The sequence below is a fragment of the Chelonia mydas genome, chromosome 7 (assembly GCF_015237465.2).
Source record: "Chelonia mydas isolate rCheMyd1 chromosome 7, rCheMyd1.pri.v2, whole genome shotgun sequence".
Taxonomy (NCBI): Eukaryota; Metazoa; Chordata; order Testudines; family Cheloniidae; genus Chelonia; species Chelonia mydas.
Genome location: NC_057853.1, coordinates 114328765 through 114349373, shown reverse-complemented (window position 1 = coordinate 114349373; position 20609 = coordinate 114328765). Strand labels below are relative to the sequence as shown.

Here is a 20609-nt window from a genome sequence, read left to right as displayed (position 1 = left end):
TAAACATCTACATTTCAATTTTTAAAAAATTACTACTCTAGAAGGAAGTTAACCCAGTTTTACTTGCTAAGAATTTTCTGGTAGTCAAAGTGCTTAATAATGTTAACCTGGCTTTTGTCTCATTTTGTAGTTATCTATGGAGAGAGGAGAATGCAGAACAACAAGCTCTTGCTGCAAAACGAGAGGATTTGGAGAAGAAACAGCAACTTCTTAGAGCAGCAACAGGAAAGGTGAGATACTGTGCATTTGTGAAAGTTACTAATTGATTATCTGACATGAGGAAAGGTTTCATATCTTTTAAAGATAATTGCCACATCTTTTAGGGGAAAAAACAGTCTATGGCGGCAGATCACAGTATCAGAACTTTTTCATAAGCCTTATTTTTCAAATACTTATCGCTCTCTGAAAAAGAATGATTTTTGGGCTGAAATATCTCCTATTTATTCTCAGCCTAAAGCCAGTTTTTGGAGGGAGAAATTTTTTGCTGAAATTCAGTTTGAGTTTATCAAAGCATTGAAAAACTGGTGGCTCTCAGACTCTCAAATTACCATGCCTATTGGTTCCTGTATCCAAAGCAGGAGCTTGCTGTCAGTGGCTGGGAGGAAACTTGTGGTGGCCTTAGAGTAGTCAGTGACAGCTCACATGCACCACCCATATGGGTAGCCATGTGTTGTCTGCAGTCCTAACAAGAATTGATCAGTGACTGTGGCCTTCATAAGGCCCAATGGCTGACACTGAGCAGCTGAGAGGCAGATCGTGAATGACCCATGATCTCAATTAGAAATCACTAACAAACTTGAAATCCAAGCAATAAGCTTACAAATATTTTATCAGTTTATATTTTAAACTGGCAAGACAAAGGACAAAAAATTCTAGATTAGCATTATTTGTAGGTCACGTGATCCTCAAAGTCTAGTAATATGAGTTATTCATTATATTTTTTTTTATGACAGGCCATTCTAAATGGTATAGACAGCATAAACAAAGTCTTGGAGCACTTTCGCCGGAAAGGCATAAACCAACATGTTCTAAACGGTTACCATGGAATTGTGATGAATAATTTTGAGTGTGAGCCTGCTTTCTACACTTGTGTTGAAGTTACTGCAGGGAACAGGTAAATTATCCTGTATTGAATTCTTCTTGCGTTTGAAAGGGTAAGAGGAACTCTTCACTGAGTCCTTCCCGTAGTCCATTATGTGAACATCTAGAGGTTATTTGCTCACATAACCTGGTAAATGTCAGGGTATGACAGAAATGGTAGTCTGTAGGATACATAGGTTTCAGAGTAGCAGCCATGTTAGTCTGTATTCGCAAAAAGAAAAGGAGTACTTGTGGCACCTTAGAGACTAACTAACAAATTTATTTGAGCATAAGCTTTCGTGAGCTACAGTTCACTTCATCGGCTGCATTCAGCGGAAAATACAGTGGGGAGATTTTATATACACAGAGAACATGAAACAATGCGTGTTACCATAGACACTGTAAGGAGAGTGATCACTTAAGGTGAGCTATTACCAGCAGGAGGGGGGGCGGGAGAAAAATCTTTTGATAATCAAGGTGGGCCATTTCCAGCAGTTGACAAGAATGTATGAGGAACAGTGGGGGAGGGGGGGAATAAACATAGGGAAATAGCTTACTTTGTGTAATGATCCATCCACTCCCAGTCTCTATTCAAGCCTAAGTTAATTGTATCCAGTTTGCAAATTAATTCCAATTCAGCAGTCTCTCGTTGGAGTCTGTTTTTGCAGTTTTTTTGTTGAAGAATTGCAACTGTTAAGTCTGTAATCGAGGGACCAAAGGGATTGAAGTGGTCTCCAACTGGTTTTTGAATGTTATAATTCTTGACAGGCCCAACAAAGAAAGTAACAGAACGCCACTAGCCGTCACCTTCAACCCCCAACTAAAACCTCTCCAGCTCTTTATCAAGGATCTACAACCTATCCTGAAGGATGATCCCTCATTCTCACAGATCTTGAGAGATAGGCCAGTCTTTGCTTACAGACAGCCCCCCAACCTGAAGCAAATACTCACCAGCAACCACACAACAGAACCACTAACCCAGGAACCTATCCTTGCAACAAAGCCCGTTGCCAACTGTGTCCACATATCTATTTAGGGGACACCATCATAGGGCCGAATCGCATCAGCCACACTATCAGAGGCTCGTTCACCTGCACATCTACCAATGTGATAGGTGCCAGCAATGCCCCTCTGCCATGTACATTGGTCAAACTGGACAGTCTCTATGTAAAAGAATAAATGGACACAAATCAGACGTCAAGAATTGTAACATTCAAAAACCAGTTGGAGAACACTTCAATCTCTTTCGTCACTCGATTTACAGATGTAAAAGTTGCAATTCTTCAACAAAAAAACTTCAAAAACAGACTCCAACGAGAGACTACTGAATTGGAATTAATTTGCAAACTGGATACAATTAACTTAGGCTTGAGTAGAGACTGGGAGTGGATGGGTCATTACACAAAGTAAACTATTTCCCCATGTTTATCCCCCCCCCCCCACTGTTCCTCAGATGTTCTTGTGAACTGCTGGAAATGGCCCATCTTGATTATCACTACAAAAGGTCTTCCCCCCCCCTTCTGCTGGCAATAGCTCACCTTAAGTGATCACTCTCCTTACAGTGTGTATGGTAACACCCATTGTTTCATGTTCTCTGTGTATATAAAATCTCCCCACTGTATTTTCCACTGAATGCCTCCAATGAAGTGAGCTGTAGCTCATGAAAGCTTATGCTCAAATACATTTGTTAGTCTCTATGGTGCCACAAGTACTCCTTTTCTTGTAGGATACATAGGCTCCAAACCATCGGGCTATCGTTCGAATAGTACTTGGAAATTAATTGGAAGCCACTGTTGTCTTTAGAGTAGGAGTTTGAGATATGCTCCCAGAAAGAATACTAAGTAAGCATTTAACCAAGCATTTAACTGCAGTCTGTGGACCAGCTGAAATTTCCAAGTGGTTAATAGCCTCAAGGAGAGTATGTCACAATGATCCAATCTGGAGGTAGCAAAGGCATGAGTATTGGTGGTGAAGTCCACATTTCCTAAGAAGGCTAACAATCTCGTAGCCATACACAATTTGTTCTAGTATTTATTCTTGTAAACTTCCTGATTATTTTCTTTAAGTCCAAACACACACCTTTTAATAAAAATTATTGGCAATGGTGGTTTTTATCATTTTTTTTCTTTTAAAGCGTAGTGCGATGCTGTGTTCGATGTCCTAAACAATAGGAAGAGAGTTAATCTCAGAAGCAGTTAAAATTACACTTTTTGACTCCCTTTGATTAATGGTGATAGCACCCACTGCCACTGGGAAAATGCTTTTTATTACCCTTTCAGCACCTGGCTGAAAGTTGATTGCGTGGAACAGAGCATTTTAATTTTGTCTACCCATGATCCTATCTTGGACAAGGTGTTTCTGTGTAAACTCTTACAGGGAAGAAAGGTGGACTGAATAGGCTTGCTATTGCAGGGGTATGTGACAGGTATGCACAGCTGATGAGAAAAAAGACCTCAGGTCAAACATTTATTGGGCTTTCCTGTGGCCAATGCTAGTAAGTTCTTGGGTGGCTTCATCTGGATGAAACTGAATAAGATGACTATAAAAAAAAAAAAAAGTACAAAAAAAACACCCCTGTCCCAACTACTTAAATGGTGTTTAGGCAGATTTTAGTATTGTGTAAATTATTTTCCTGTTTTAAAAATTTCTGTGACCATTATTTTTTCCATTTGTATTTTCTAAGGTGTGGTAATGCCAAAACCTGTAGAGAGAATAAAACGTGGTTTTGTCTTGTTTAGTGGTTCCTGGAAATTTGAGTTTGGGGTAGAAAATATCAATGATTTTGGCATAATAAAATCTTGGTGTTTTTTTTCTTTGGTCTGCTAAATTAGGTTATTTTATCATATTGTGGATTCCGATGAGGTCAGTACAAAGATCTTAATGGAGTTTAATAAAATGAACCTTCCTGGAGAAGTAACTTTTCTGCCTCTCAACAAGCTGGATGTTAGAGATACTGCTTACCCTGAAACCAATGTGAGTCACTATGTTGATACTGACTTCTGTTTTTTCTCCCAGTAGATTACGTATAAGTCGCATATTTATGTCACATAGATGCTACGTACTCTTGCTGGTGCTACTCTATAATTCATTTTCTTCAGGCTGGCCATGTCCAACTAAATATTTTTTTCAGTATTGCACTTCTTCAAGAATCTCTAACACCTGGCAGATTCAAAAAAGTAATGTTAAACTTCATGTGTTTAAAAAGATACAGAGGTGAGAATGAAAGGAAAAATTTCATTGTTATCATAATAGAAATGGTAATTGTTATAAGAGTTGTCAAATGTACTTTCCTCAAGTTGGAAGGAAGCCTTTTTACAAGACCTGGACAAGAGGATAGTATGACGTAGTATAAGACAGCGAAATTTATTATTTGAAATAAGTTGTGCTTTATTGCCACTATGAAAATTTTGTTAAGACCGTTATATTTCCACTAGTAAATATATATTATACTTACAGTAAATATCTATTTGAAATTGTAGGCTAGTTAAAGAAAATTACTGATTTCCTATGGTGAGATAGGTCAGGTAGACTTTTTACACAGTCTATTTAATTTTGCATAAACAATGAAACATAAATGATACTGATAGGAATAACCTTATTCTTCACACACGTTTACTTTGGAAATACATTTGTTTCTGGTGTCACCCACAATATCTTATTCCTTGTACAGAAAAGGTTAAATTGACAGTTACAGTAATAAAAATCATTTAAACTCACTCAGTTGCTACTTAGCACCTGATCCTGTTCCTGTTGAAATTACTGGCAGACCTGTCATTCCTCCAGTGAGAGCAAGATCAAACCTTAAATCAGTCCCTTCAGATTTTCAGAATTATTTGTGCCTAACTTGCATGTGCAATATTTTTTGGTGTGTCTGGGAAATTGTAATAAGCCTACCCCCTAACTGATTGTGCAGCAGTTTAAAGAACACATGGCCATACACAGAGACAGTAATTTGTGTTCACAATCACAGACACGTATGTAAATTATGATGGCATGTACAGTTCTAAATGGACTTGCTTCATTAATTTTCAGTACATAGGAATGACCTGTTCCTAATGTTTACATTACAAAAGATTACAAAAGTTCTTATTGTAAATTTGAGTGTTTATTTTATTTTGTTCTTTTTGTTGGGTTGCCAAGGGTTCTCTGTAAATTATTTTTCTCTGGCAATTGCACAGTGCACTCAGAGGATGCTTCAGGCTATGTGTGACATATTCGTGCAGCTTATTGTTCTTATTGTTGGTATGTACTGCTTTATTGATGTGAATGCTACTTTTTAGGACGCTATTCCTATGATCAGTAAACTGAGATACAATCCCAGATTTGACAAAGCCTTCAAACATGTTTTTGGAAAGACACTCATTTGTCGTAGCATGGAGGTGTCTACACAGTTGGCCAGAGCTTTCACTATGGATTGTATTACTTTGGAAGGTATGTATCACAATTATATAATGAATTTAATGGAAAAACAGGGTCTTTGGCAGATTGAGGTTCATTGAAACCAGTCTATTACTTTCCTAGTGTTCTTTGCAAAACCTGATGCTATGGTAATTTACCTGGGTAAGCTCGATGAAACAAACTAAATGTTAAGTTCTCTAGGTTTTTTGTGACTTGAGTGGCAAATCAGTAGGAATTTCTCCTCATCCCAGAGACTTACAAAATGGATTAGACTTATATCCAATTTTATCAGGTATTGATGTCCCTGAGGAATTGAGAAGCTTATTCCACTCGGTTTAAAACAACTTCCATGGCATGCTTATGTACCGCTTAATGACTACAAAGTGCAGTTTGCTACTTTGGTATACTAGACACATGTCTGTCTTGACGAGATATCTGCCTGTTTTTTGGAGAGCAATCTTCTGTTTAGTGGCTCCCCATGGGCTACGCTGCTAGGTTCTCTCTCCTTTGAGATGTTCCCCAGATACCCACTCTGAGAGAAAAAGATTATTTAACAATAACTGGTTCTTGTTGTGTTGTGTTCTGCAGATCCACTCTGTCACTTTCCTGTATTTTTCCAGAGTGCTTTAATGAATCTTTCAGTGTGCAAGAACAAACTAAGGGCAGTTGAGGCCACAGTCCATTTTATATCCTGGAGTCCAAATCTTAGGATCCACACATGTTACTTGCATGACCCAAACAGTCATTGCATTATAGAAGATTCTGGGTCCAGCAGCATTGTTGCTGTTTTCATCCAGTGTGCATCTTCAGAGGCAGTTCTTTAAGAATCCCAGTTAGTGACAAGTAACGTTTCTTAGGCAAAACAGTTAACCATAAGATTTGTCAGGCCTAAAGCAGACTAGGGTTTTGATCAACTGGGACGGCAATTTCAGATCGAGTTACGGCAGAAGACTTGGTAAAAAGGATGCAGTGTAACAGCAAATGTTAAGAGAAGGTTGGATCTTGCTCCTTTTTGAGTGGAGTGTTTTAATAGAGCGCACACTAGTTGTTTCAGGTTAGTCCAGTTTGCCTTGGTTGTGTCTGCTTGTTTTGGCCACTTTTCTCAAAAGTGCTCTACCATGATGCATTTTAAAAAACTGGTAGTGATATGGTGTTTGGATGTCCCCATTGTTCGTATAAATTGACTTTCATGTGGATTACATGTTTTCAGAAGTTGTTAAAAGAAATTGAACTGCTTGATGCTGAGAGAAGGCAGTTCATCATGCTAGGAATCTGCTAGTCTTGAGGCATTAAATACACTTTTTAAAAGCTTTACAAAAATAAATGTGATTTTTTTTGCCTTGTTAACATTTGAAAGTGACATTTTGTAAATTAATTGCAAACATTACATGCATGCATGACTCCTCAGAATTGTATAGAATCTCTCTAGGAAATTGACAGTACTTAAAGTACATATTAGCAGAATAATCATTAGCTTCTAGGAACTGCTTTGAACAACATGTCCTATGGGTGTGCAGTACAAAAGTACCATTTAATTCTGTTCTGTTCATAGGTGATCAAGTCAGCCATCGTGGTGCTCTGACTGGAGGTTATTATGACACAAGAAAGTCTCGGCTTGAACTACAAAAAGATGTTAGAAAGGCAGAAGAAGAACTTGGTGAACTTGAAGCAAAACTCAATGAAAACTTGCGCAGAAACATTGAAAATATCCTTTTTGATGTATTTGTGCATGTTGTGTGGAAAAAGTTGCATGGTAATAAGGCCTCGTGAGCTTTCTCTTTTCTCCCACCTTCATTACACAGTGAAAAATTGTTTTAATACTTTATTTTTACAGATTGTCTATTTTCTATGGTATTAATTGTAATGCCTGCCTAGGCAGGCTTTCTTCTATATACTGGTATAGAGGTTCTAATGAGAGTAGAGTCAACATTTAAAAAAAACAAAAAAAAACAGGAAAATTACTATAATAAAAATGCAACAGAGCCCACATAAATGAATCTGTTTATAAATCTGGCATAATATTTATTTTGTTGGAGAATTTAATTTCTAATGTAACATGTCTCTCAATTACACTTGATTAGTTGTACATCTGTAAATAGTGTTTGACATTAGTCAGTGCTCGGGAGATGTTTTAATAAATGATTAAGTGATATAGACACCAACAGGTCAATAGGTTACTTATAACACCTTTACTGATATAGTCATAACCACCTTTAACACATACTGCTCATGTCTGACATGCTTTTGTCCTCTATTATCAATTTATTAACTTTCTATAAACTATACCTGTATTTTTAATATAAAGAGACCAATATCTCTAGGTCTTAAAACATGATTTTATACTATAAAAAAATGTCAGCAAGGTTAATTTATTAGATACTAGCGACTAGATCTTAAAGACAGCTGCATGATGTCCTTTCAGAAAATATTACTATGGCTCTAGCATCCTGAGATTTAAAAGGGGGAAAAATTAGTAAAGTTGATTTTTTTAACAATTGTTATAATCTAGTAGAGATGTTCAGAAAACATCTTGAAACCATAAGCTGTGTGCATAATATTGTAGTCCTAATAAAATATTTTAGTCTAGTTTTGAGAATCCTCAGTATTTTCAGTGCTTGGAGTGAGGTTTTCATAACTCTGCTTCTTATAGCAACATTATAACATTGTAAAGGATACTGCTATAGCAAAGTGCTGTAAAGTAAAAGCAATCCTATTTTGTTACATATATAATATATATATATTATATTTTATTTATTTATTTTATATAGAGGCTCATAGATATTAGAGCTGGGAAGGGTCTGTTAACTCTTGTGATGTATCCCATAGTCACTACTAGGTCGTTCCATATGGAGTTATTTTTAGTGTTAGGGCATTTAGGATTAAACTACACAAAATAACGGGGATTCTACCACATCCCGCTGTTTCATTGTCTGCTAGATGTCATGGTCTGGAAGCTTTTTCTGACAGTTAGTCTTTTCTTAATCTCATGCAATTTCTTCTGTTTCTACCCCATTGTGCTACCCTTAATTATTTCTCTCCTTCGGTGTCTATTGCATTCTTCTAAATAAGCTTTTGAGATAGCTGTCTTTTCTGATTTTAGTATTTATTTAGCCAAGATATATATTCTGTTCACCCATAAGATAAATATAGAATTAGGTCAGTTGTTAACATGGTATGTGTAATATGTGCCTAAAATAATAGTAAGGAAACTAATATGTAGGTGGATAGCAGTAACATGTTTTAAAATACAGAAGAATATCATATGGAAAAGGGGAGAAGTTGAAGTTAGTTTTCTAAATCTCTGTATTTCACTAGCTTTTTGTAAACCTCTTTAGTCATGACAGAACAGCTGTTTCTTTATAAGCAGGTAAATTATAGCTTTCTCAAATTGTTGATTGATATGTAGAATAGAGAGTTATCAAGCTGTCTCAATATATGTCAACTGATGCAGATTACATGACTAACAACGTGGATGCTATTGTAGCTATTGAAGGAGGATTTCAGAAGGAATTAGTGAGACTTTTAAGGCCAGAGTGAATAATTGTGACTTAATTTTTTCATTTGTAAATAACATTTGTATGTCAGTAGCACCTCTGGCAACATTGAAGAAGTTCTTAAAAACTTTTAGTTTCATGGGAAACGCCATAAATAAAGACCTGGAGTAGAATCAAAAGCTTTAGCAAGATTAAACTTCTAATGCTTAGTGTTTCCCACTTCTAATGATGTGTAGACTCCCAGTCTGCCCACACCTGCCTTCAGCATCAGATTCCAGACTAGCACACTACAGTTTATAGAAAAGGGGTTTTTTTGGGGTTTTTTTTTTAAGAGGCGAATTAATACTGGCCCTATTCAAGAGCGCTAAAATTCTCTACTGTATTCCTAATTCCTGACCAGAGTGTTGGACCCCTTCTGGGAGCAAAAAGTCTAGTTATGTTTCCAAGATCTTTTTGTTTTGGGCACCCCCTCCCTCTCTCTCTCTGACTAACAAATGGTAGCATTTGTAATGTGGACACGTAGGTGAAATCTTGGTCCCATTAAAACTGATAAAGCTCCCACTGACTTCAGTAGGGTCAAGATTTCATCCTTGTGATCTAAGGCAGAGGAAGATAGGAATTGCCATACTGGATAAGCCTGTGGTCCATATATTCCAGTCTGTGACCAGTGACAAGCACCGGATGCTTCAGAGGAAGTTGCAAGAAACCTTACAACGGGCAGATGTTGGATAATCTGTCCCCCATCAATGTTTGGCCTAATCCTAATAGCACTTACTAAATCAGGCACACTAATTTTTCTTTGCATTTGTTTCTAGAGCCTATTGATTACAGTGCTATAAAACTGCTACTGATATGTCTGTCTTGGGGGTGCTGTTGAGGCAACATATTTGACATCTGAGAGGAAATGGGATAAAGCACCACAAGAGTCTAAACTGACCTGTTTAATCTCTTCTGGTCAATTGAAGGCTTTTTGTTGATCTCTGAGAGCAGCTGAATGTGACTGGTTCTATATCTATGGAAGTTGTGGTATGATGGGAAGTGAGCAAAAATGAGAAACTGCAGTAATAGTGTGGGTTTAAAGTACCTCTTATATTTAAAACTTGGAATTTTCCTTAGCCCACTGTATGGATTAATAATGAAATTGACCAACTGATGAATCAGATGCAGCAGATTGAGACCCAACAGAGAAAATTCAAAGCTTCCCGGGACAGCATCTTGTCAGAGATGAAAATGCTGAAAGAGAAGAGGCAGCAGTCTGAAAAAACCTTTATGCCAAAGGTATATAGCATATGTAAGAACTTGTTAGTGACTTCTTTGTTAATTGTTATTGTATCATTGTCTGAGTAGACATACTTCCTGTCCCAAAGAATTTATAGTCTGAGTAGACAAATAAAAAATTGGTACACACAATGCACTAGTTAACCATATGTTGGAAAGTATCATGCAGGGCTCAGGAGGGGCAATCAAAGGGGATGATTTTCAATTAAAAATGAAGTTTTCTCCTTTCTATAAACTGTCTTTTAAAAAATTAAAAATTGTTTCTCATTGGAGACTGTAGCATGCATGGTGATAGAAGTGTCATTAAAGAAGAGTTGGTAGTCTGGCATTTCTGACAGGTTACAAGTTGGACTGGTCTGCCTGGACTGTTCATGTTGTCTGTAAAACTACCACATTGAATTTACTCCATACAAGTAGAAAGACAAGTTTAGAGAAGCCTGCAGTTTTATTTGAATGATGATCCAATTTAATACAATAATCTGTTCTGTAGCAACGCAGCTTGCAAAGCTTGGAGGCAAGTTTACATGCCATGGAATCAACTCGAGAATCGTTAAAAGCAGAATTGGGAACGGACTTGCTGTCTCAGCTCAGCCTAGATGATCAGAAACGAGTGGATGCACTTAATGATGAGATTCGACAACTGCAACAAGTAAGGAGAACTAAGAGGAAAGATGTCATGACACTAAACATGGAAAATTTCTTAATGAGAAGACATTCTTTTAATTGAAATCTTTTCTTCTTACGTAGGAAAAGTGAGATGTCATTGATAATCCACAGCTATGTAGTTCTGTGATCTTTGCGCGGTATGAGGGAGATGTTTTGTTTAATTGCTGTCTGTGCTATATATTGTATGTTCTATATTTATGCTTTTTTCAGATACTGTCTAGACTTTTTCTTTAACTTAGGTGTATTTTGCTTTTCAATAAGACCTTTTATTATGCAGTCGTCATGTTTAAAATTGACTCGTTCCCATGCTTTGGTTTTGAAACAAGCAGCATCTCCTTCAGCAAACCCTGCAGGGTGTGGGGAGACAGAACTGTGCTATGAAATAAACAAACCAACTCAGTTTTTGTTTCATCTGGGTCAGTTGAAAGAACATGACGATTTAAGGACATAAAATATTGGAACTGTTTTGGTCTTGGTAAAGAGTTGGACAAGGCTAAAGTTTCAAATAGCCTTCCATGTTTAATAGTGTAAAAGTTGGGTTGTGTTTGCTCTGTTTTGATTCTAGACAGCTGTACAAATATTAAACGTTCTTACATATTAAAATAATTCCACGCATGTAAGGAATTGTGTAATATTTTCATTTTTTGCTATTCTACAAAGTTTTCTTCCCTCAGAGAACAAGAACCTTCACTGGGAGCCTTTGTTTGATGCAATTAAGATTCTCTCCTACTTTCTTTCAGGAAAATAGACAGCTTTTGAATGAGAGGATTAAACTGGAAGGCATCATCACAAGAGTAGAGACGTACCTCAATGAGAATCTCAGAAAACGCTTAGACCAAGTGGAACAAGTAAGATTATTGATTTTCTTAGATCCATTTTGTAAAATATTCTTGCCTTGCACCTTCAGAGATTTGGCAGACTATTCTTCTCTTAAATATGCACCGGATATACTGCTGATAAATATATATAGCTTTTCTACGTCTGTTTATCCATCATGCAACCTGAGCTATGGTTTTTTGGGTTTTTTTAGGATTGAAGCAGAATTTTTTAAGGACGTATTTGAGGTGTGGCTGACAGTGTATCCAAGCTTGCAGAAGTACAGTGTATATTATTAAACACAAGTTCACATTATAACAGAACTGTACAGCACTGGCTGTGGATTTTTTGGGGGTTTAGATTTAATTTAAAACAAAATCTGTTCCTCTATGAAAAGAATTTTAATGGCTATAGTCAGACATATTGACCAGGGTAGTAGAAACTAACCCATGTCATCTGCAGTGTGGGCTTATACTTTGATTTCCTGCTATGGTTGTTCTTACTGTTTTATTTTTTGTCCCATAGGAGTTGAATGAGCTACGAGAGACAGAAGGGGGCACTGTTCTTACTGCCACAACATCAGAACTCGAGGCCATCAACAAACGAGTGAAGGATACCCTGGCACGATCAGATGGTTGGTAATACTGATTCTTGGAATGAAGATACTCTACTCTTTACAATACTTATAAATGTGTTTGTAATGGGTTGGACTCTCCCTCTCTATCCCTCCCCCCCTTTTGAGATGCCCCTTCTGCTCCACTGGCCTGGATTCCCTCTCCCTGTTTTGCTGAATTAGGCTCTCTGGCCTCTTGCAGCAAAATAATACTGTCTTGCGCTGTATAGAAAAATCTGCACAGCGCTACCTCATACAAATTCACCCTCTCCCTCAATGCGAAGAGAGGTATGCACAGCTTGTTGCCACCCCCTCCCCTCACCCCCAGAAATCACACAAACTGGGTCTAATAATAAAACAAATTTATTGAGTATAAAAGGCAGATTTTAAGTGAATATAAGGTATAACAAACAGAACAAAGCAAATTACTAAGCAAATAAAACAAAACAAGCTTGATTCACTAAAGAAACAGGTTACAAAATGCAATTTCTCACCCTAAATGTTGAATTAGGCAGGATGCAGAGTTTCTGTAGCTTAGAGTTCCAGTTACCTTTTCTTACAGACTGGACCCCTGTCTCAGTCTGGACTCATCCCTGTCTTTCCCCTCAGGTACTTTCAGCAGTTTGTCTTCTTGGGTAGGCAATGAAGGACAGTCCAGATCAACCACCTCTCCAGCCCTTAAAAAGGACTTACATAAGGGGAAATCCTCTGTCTGATCCTCATCCCCCTACAGTGGAAAAGTACCAGTAGTGTCCAAGGGGGGGTATTTTTCATCGGGTGACATTATCACCTGACCTTGTTGTGTCAATGCAGCATCCCAGGAAGCACCTCAGGAAAGTGGGAGATTAGGATCTTCAGAGTTCTATTGTCTTTCTTAAATGGGTCATTTAGGATGATTGCTTACTGTCTGGTGGGCATTTTCCCCCAAGTACACACACACACACTTGTAATTGTTACATAGTCAATATTCCTAACAGAATATGATACATGCTTATAGATTGGATAATCACATTCATTAAATCATAACCTTTCCGGTGATATCCTACATGAGCCACTTTGCATAAAGTATATCTTAGTTATGATATGAATATGCCATAACTATATTTCTATGAAGAATATGGGGTGTAACATCACAATGGTATTCATTTTGGTTAAAGAATTGAGCATAACATGAGATTAAGAGGCAACAAATAACATTGAAACAAATTTCAAACTGATAAAAACATTTTTACACAATATATAATTAACCTGGGGAACTCATTTAACAAAATATTACTGAAGCAAATAATTTTGTAGTAATCAATAAAGGATAAAAATGTGTATGATATTTTAATCCTAGTAAGTAATTGTGAAGGAGATATCAGCTGTCAGACTTAAGACAAGTCAGCCACTAACTCCTGGGATTTGGGAAGAAACCTTCCATTTGGGCACATTCTTGCATAATTGTTTATGGAGTGCTGACATGTTCTCCTAAACTATATAATATTAGCCAGTGTTAGACAGGATACTGTACTTAAATGATTCAGGGGTCTAACCTGGGTCCTGACTTAGACTGTGTGCCTCTTTAAGGTTTGTGATCATGACCTCGGTTTCAGGCAAACCTGGTCTGTCTTAGGGTTTTGCATGAAGTCATGTGACAGTCACAGATCTCAGTGGTGCAGAATTCATTGATTTAATCTGCTTTCACCCCAAGATTTTGCGTTTGTTAAACCCCAAAGGCTCAAAATTGAAGATTTTTTCCCCCATAAATCCTTGTGAAGCCAAATAGCCAAGTTTAGCACAGCCTTACACTAGAGTTTCTTTAATGTAAGAAATAGTCCCATAGTGTGTTCATTTTGACTAAGAATTCTGTATACTTTCTTCAATGAGATTTTTAATTATATAAAATACCCATGAAACTTTTTTCTTTTTTCAGCTTTTTAACCTCATGGGTAATTTTATATTCAAAAAACAAACCAACAACAACAAAAAAACATGTTTACTCTGTGGGCTTTCTGATTATTTTTTTTAATAGGTCAGTGGCTGGATAACTGCTAATTTTACACAGGCATATCCCACTTTGCTTTTTCTCATCTCAGATCTGGATAACTCAATTGACAAAACAGAAGCAGGGATTAAAGACCTCCAAAAAAGTATGGAACGCTGGAAGAACATGGAGAAGGAACACATGGATGCAATTAACCATGACACAAAAGAACTTGAAAAGATGACCAATCGGCAAGGCATGCTTCTCAAGAAGAAGGAGGAATGCATGAAGAAAATTAGGGAATTGGGCTCACTTCCACAGGAGGCCTTTGAAAAATATCAGACATTGAGTTTAAAACAGGTAACAAGTGTGATTGGTTTTATTGCAAAAGCATAACATGATCTTGCCTGGGAGTGTAGCGCCACACATATTGAATGTCAAACTGTAACAGAATCCAAAGTCATCTTGATGTGTTTGTTGTTTTTTCCTCAGTTATTCCGTAAGCTGGAGCAGTGCAACACAGAGCTGAAAAAATACAGCCATGTCAATAAAAAAGCTTTAGACCAGTTTGTTAACTTCTCAGAGCAGAAGGAGAAGCTGATAAAAAGACAGGAGGAGCTGGACAGGGGCTACAAATCTATTATGGAGCTGATGAATGTCCTTGAACTCAGAAAATATGAAGCTATCCAACTTACTTTCAAACAGGTAATACTGGAAACCATTAGATAAAGACTATGAAGTCAGAAGAAAATTAGTTTTGCAATGCTGTAACTCTGTAGGATGGAACAGATCAGTGCTTGAGTGGGTTAAGAGCCAGTAAGATTCTCAGAGCACTTTAAAACACCTTTTTTCTTTTTGGTTCGTACTCCTCATTATATATTACGAATAAGAGCCGTCTACAGAGAATCCCCTAGTTTAAATCCTCTACCTTCAGAATTCACCTTAGAACTGGGTAAGATTCTTTTTGGAACTCATCAAAGCTGCTCCTAATATTGGCCAAGGATGTGAGGGCATACTTTGCATACAATGCAAGGTGAACTCTCTCTACAGCATTCCCAGACGCTGTTTAATTTGGGCCTACTCTAAAGCCCATTGACATCCATGAGTTTCCATTGGCTTCACTGGGTTTTGGATCATGCCCTGGGGAAGCCGCAAGTTTATCCTATGGTATTTACTGTCTTACAATATTATGAGTCTTGTCCCTTTCCATAGACCTTCCAAAAAGGATGAAAAACTTTAAAAAGCCAATTTTTCTTGTTGACTGGATTTCTACAGTAAATGCTATAGATTATAGTATTCAAGCATATCTCTGTTCTTTAAGGATAATCTATTGTCATAATATGTAAAAATAGCTGTTCTAATCTGCTTTTCAGATTAGACTGTATCTATTTGCATATAGATGAACCTGAATTGACATTGACTTTTTGTTTTCCAAGGTGTCAAAAAACTTCAGTGAGGTGTTCCAGAAGTTAGTACCTGGTGGCAAAGCCACACTAGTGATGAAGAAAGGAGATGTGGAGGGCAGTCAATCCCAGGATGAGGGTGAAGGCAGTGCTGAAAGTGAGAGGGGATCTGGATCTCAGAGCAGTGTGCCATCTGTAGACCAGTTCACTGGAGTTGGGATTAGGGTAAAGAAAATCTTTGCATTTCAATATTTGTAGTACTCTTTTAGTAGACCAGTAATTATATTTCTAAAAATGAGCTCTAGAAACTGCAGTGATAATGAATAATTAAATTCAAACACCATACAGCAATATTAGATGTCCTAATACGGTAGAGTTAACTCCTTTTATGGCATGTTTTTAGGTGTCATTTACAGGAAAACAGGGTGAAATGAGAGAAATGCAGCAACTTTCAGGTGGACAGAAGTCCTTGGTGGCCCTAGCCCTGATTTTTGCTATCCAGAAATGTGATCCAGCACCTTTTTACCTGTTTGATGAAATTGACCAAGCTCTGGATGCTCAGCACAGAAAGGCTGTTTCAGGTAAAGGTTTTGTTTGTTTGTACCTCAATAAAGAATAATCTGGCTAAAAATAATGTATGTTTGTTTATTTCATATTCAAATAAAATATTTTTTTTTTCATAGTAAAGGGACATATGTTATTGTTTCCATGTACATGACAGCATGCAGTGAATACAGAATATAAATTGTATTTCTTTGGCTGTGTTATCTTCAAAAAGTCACTGCAAAATTAATTTTAGGAAATGTCTATGTATAGCATACAATTTCTAAAAGATCAGCTTAAAAGATTACAATTGGGGAAAAGTTTTACTCTGGTTCTGAAATTGGCAAATTACTTGTAAAAAACAGATTTTTCTGAATCCAACTTTTTGCAGCATGCGTATCTTATGACTGAAATGGGATAAATGCTAAATCAAACTCCCGTGACTCATCATAAAGGGTCAATTCATTGGTACACCAAATGCTATTATTTCTTGTAACACATAATTGATGTTACTATGTAAAATCTAATAAAAATTGGACACTCTTGTTTACCAAGAAAAGAGCAGCTGTTGTTTGTTATTTAGTAAGAATTGTGGCCTGTTTATTGAAAAGATAGCTGGCTTAAGGATGTCCTTATTTTTCAGATATGATTATGGAACTAGCTGAACACGCCCAGTTTATTACAACAACTTTCAGGCCTGAACTGCTTGAGTCAGCGGATAAGTTCTATGGTGTAAAATTCAGAAACAAGGTAAATATTTTTTAAATATGTCTATAAATAAACATAACATATAAAATTATGTTGCTGATATTGAACATTAGGTGAGACTAAGTTAACCCAGTGGGGTGGAAAATTAAATTTTCAGTTTTGTTTAGAGTCACAAGTGGTAGACAGAGACCTCAGGCTACTCATTGTCTAGTGGATCTGTGTCCACATCACATAGCCGCTGCTTGATTTGGGACTATGCAGCATGGTTGGAAGTCTCCACTTCCCACATGACAGAATCATGATTAAAATAGGAAGGATTCATTTGTTGTATGTCTGTAATACATTCACAACAGAGATGCATTTGAGCAGTCGGTGTCTGCGCTTGAAGAGTACCAGTTCTGACTGTTGTCATCAGTCTCTTTTGAAAAGGAGGTAAAACCTGCAGTTCACAGAATTCCAATCTTCAGTGTTCTAGAGCCATTCATCTCAATTGACACTATTATAGTCCCATCACTGGGTCTCATTTGACACTTTCTCAAAGTGAGACCTTCACTATCTAGGAGACATTACTTTTAATATATATATTTTTTTCCCCCCATTAGGTTAGTCATATTGATGTGATCACAGCAGAGATGGCCAAAGACTTTGTGGAAGATGATACTACTCATGGTTAAATGGAAATGTATTGCCAATTTGCTTGGAAAATGTGTATAGTGTGATGCCTACACCGGGGAGCTGTAAATTAAAATCTGAAATATTTAGTCATTGTTAAAATAGTTTTTGAACATACAATTTAACCAAGACCACCGGAAGATTATTAGTTTCAGAGGAGCTTGAGTACCCATTTTGTCTCTGTTGCTGTATTCTTTTATAAGATACCTGTGTTACCTTTATACAATACCTGTAGTTTGAAAACTTTATCCCTACAAATCTTTTTGTAAAGTGTCCTGTTGCTGTTTTAAAGCTTTTTTGAAAAGTGCTAGCTATTCCTTCCTAATTATAATTTTATCATTTATACTGCCTCACATGTTTTTTTAAATAGCTTCAATTAAACAGTTGGTTTTATGGCTGTAATTCAGATGTGCTGTTTGAAGTTGTCTTCTCTTTACAGGATTCCCTTTCCATCAGTCCAGGTAAAGACTGTAGACATGTAGGATCTGGCTGCACATAGGAAATAGGAGGCAAAATAATGTGTCTCATTCTCTTCTGTATACATCTATCTTCCCATTTATTTTCCTTGCATGATGCATGAGTGGATGCCATGCAAATTGCATCTTAGACAAAAGTATCAAATTCTGTAGCCAGATGCCATTTGTGACTCAGCAGAAAAACACTAAATTTGTGTGCGTCCGTTTTCACAGGCTGTCAAATGCTGAACAAAAAACTGGATGAAATAGTAGGAGAAAATACTGGCAAGCCTTATTAGAGGACTCTAAATATTTGTAAATCATCTGTTAAGACAGAGACTTTCCTTTTGACTCTACCGAATTAGGAGATAGTGAAGAAAGGATGCCTCGTGCTCCAGTAAGCAGTACTCTTGAACCTTGGAAACACCCATGCCAAAATAACAATAATCCCTACTGCATCTTTTCAGCTCCAAAAGTCTGCATAAGTAGGGCACATTGTGTCAGCAGCCAAAAAGCCATCTAGGGGACAAAGTCTCTCACAAATACCTGGATCCACTAGACCACAGACGGGGAGGGTACTGGAGAGTTTTCTGATTTGTTTTTCTAAACCCCATCTGTTGTTCATTTCATCTCTGATAGCAAGGGACCTAGACAAACGAAATTATCAAGAAGGAAATTGCACACATGAGCAGTAGAAGCCATTTCATTCACAGAAAAATTCTTCGGACTTTAGTCCATATTGTTCATCCTACAGAAAATAAGAGAAGGAGTAAGAACAACAATACCAGACCTACAGCGACTGAACAAATGTATGGTGAAAGTCACGTTTAGGATGTGTTTCAGAGCGGTGACAGAGTTAGTCTGTATCAGCAAAAACAACAAGGAGTCCTTGTGGCACCTTAGAGACTAACACATGTATTTGGGCATAAGCTTTTGTGGACTAAAACCCACTTCATCAGATGCATGGAGTGGAAAATACAGTAGAGCGGTATAAATATACAGCATATGAAAAGATGGGAGTTGCCTTACCAAGTGGGGGGTCAGTGCTAATGAGCCAGTTCAGTTAAGGTGGAAGTGGGCTATTCTCAAGAGTTGACAAGAAGGGGTGGAAATCACTTTTGTAGTGTTAATGAGGCCAATGTAATCAAGGTGGTCCATTTCAAACCATTAACAAGAAGGTGTGAGTATCAGCAGGGGGAAATTAGTTTTTGTAGTGATCCATCCACTCCCAGTCTTTATTCAGGCCTAATTTGATGGTGTCCAGTTTGCAAATTAATTCCAGTTCTGCAGTTTCTCGTTGGAGTCAGTTTTTGAAGTTTTTTTTGTTGAAGAATTGCCACTTTTAAGTCTGTTATTGAGTGTCCAGGGAGACTGAAGTGTTCTCCTACTGGTTTTTGAATGTTATAATTCTTGATGTCAGATTTGTGTCCATTTATTCTTTTGCCTAGAGACTGTCTGATTTGGCTAATGTACATAGCAGAGGGGCATTGCTGACACATGATGGCATATATCACATTGGTAAATGTGCAGGTGAATGAGCCCCTGCTGGCGTGGCTGATATGGTTAGGTCCTATGATGGTGTCCCTTGAATAGATACACGAACAGAGTTGACAACAAGGTTTGTTGCAGGGTTTGGTTCCTGGGTTAAGTGTTTTTGTTGTGTGGTGTGTGGTTGCTGGTGGGTATTTGCTTCAGGTTGGGGATATTCAGGATGTGATATCTCTAAGACTGTACGTGAATCTAGTGGATGCTAACCTCTACATATCCATAAGGCTATGTCACTGCCTAATATTTGTCCACACAAACTCATTTGCAGTATAAGATGTTCCCATTCAGTTTCTGTCCCGTCCCCCCCCAGCACATAGATTCACAGTCTATCTGATGGAGTGCTCACTCCAGTCAGTTCAGAAACTCTCCCACCTGTGAGTGAACAGAGATCCCATCACAGAAAAGATTCTTAAGAAGTTGCAGATCCTGAGGGTAGAGATCTTGGCAAGACAACAGTCAGTGATACATCTCTGCCTTCAACTTCTGGGACTGCTAGTCTCACATAGATATTGTACCACAGATAAGGCTCCACATGAAACCAAAAGCACCTACTGAGAATCTGGAATGACTCACCAGACATGATGCAGAGGCATGTCGGCATTCTTCAGCACACGTCCCTGTAACTGAAATGATGAACCAAGAAGGAGAGGGTACCCCGCTAAAAGAAACTTGAGTACAGATAGCTGATGCAAGCCTCTTGGCATGGGGAGCGTACGGTGCAACATCTTACAGGTCAGGGGGTTGAGACTCTCAAAAGTAAAGGGTGGGGGAAGGGGAAAATAAATGTTGTTGCTAAGGGCAATGAAGCTGGCAATTAGTTTCAAGCAATGACTTCAGGGTTGACTTCTGCAATCTACTACAATGCTAGTATGGTGCCTGAAAAACCTGAGAGATGGGACCACAAGCTCAAAATTCCACTCTGAAATAATGGGTATACTGTGTATTGGGCAGTCTCATATCTTGTCCATG

At 37.6% G+C, this 20609-nt stretch overlaps 1 protein-coding gene across 2 annotated transcripts in view; it reads left to right on the top strand.

The window, feature by feature from the left end:
* Positions 1-18043, top strand: part of SMC3 (structural maintenance of chromosomes 3) — a 47346-nt gene extending 29303 nt beyond the window's left edge. For both annotated transcript variants that reach the window (XM_043551010.1, XM_037903846.2), the window contains 15 exons: positions 131-230; positions 954-1114; positions 3912-4053; positions 5361-5511; positions 7031-7183; positions 10099-10250; positions 10741-10899; positions 11657-11764; positions 12258-12366; positions 14424-14671; positions 14804-15016; positions 15748-15939; positions 16118-16295; positions 16901-17007; positions 17568-18043. In XM_043551010.1, coding sequence (XP_043406945.1) covers positions 131-230; positions 954-1114; positions 3912-4053; positions 5361-5511; positions 7031-7183; positions 10099-10250; positions 10741-10899; positions 11657-11764; positions 12258-12366; positions 14424-14671; positions 14804-15016; positions 15748-15939; positions 16118-16295; positions 16901-17007; positions 17568-17639 — 2245 coding nt within the window. In that variant the 3' untranslated portion in view covers positions 17640-18043. The remainder of the gene's footprint in view (positions 1-130; positions 231-953; positions 1115-3911; positions 4054-5360; positions 5512-7030; positions 7184-10098; positions 10251-10740; positions 10900-11656; positions 11765-12257; positions 12367-14423; positions 14672-14803; positions 15017-15747; positions 15940-16117; positions 16296-16900; positions 17008-17567) is intronic.
* The last annotated feature ends 2566 nt before the right edge of the window (positions 18044-20609 follow it).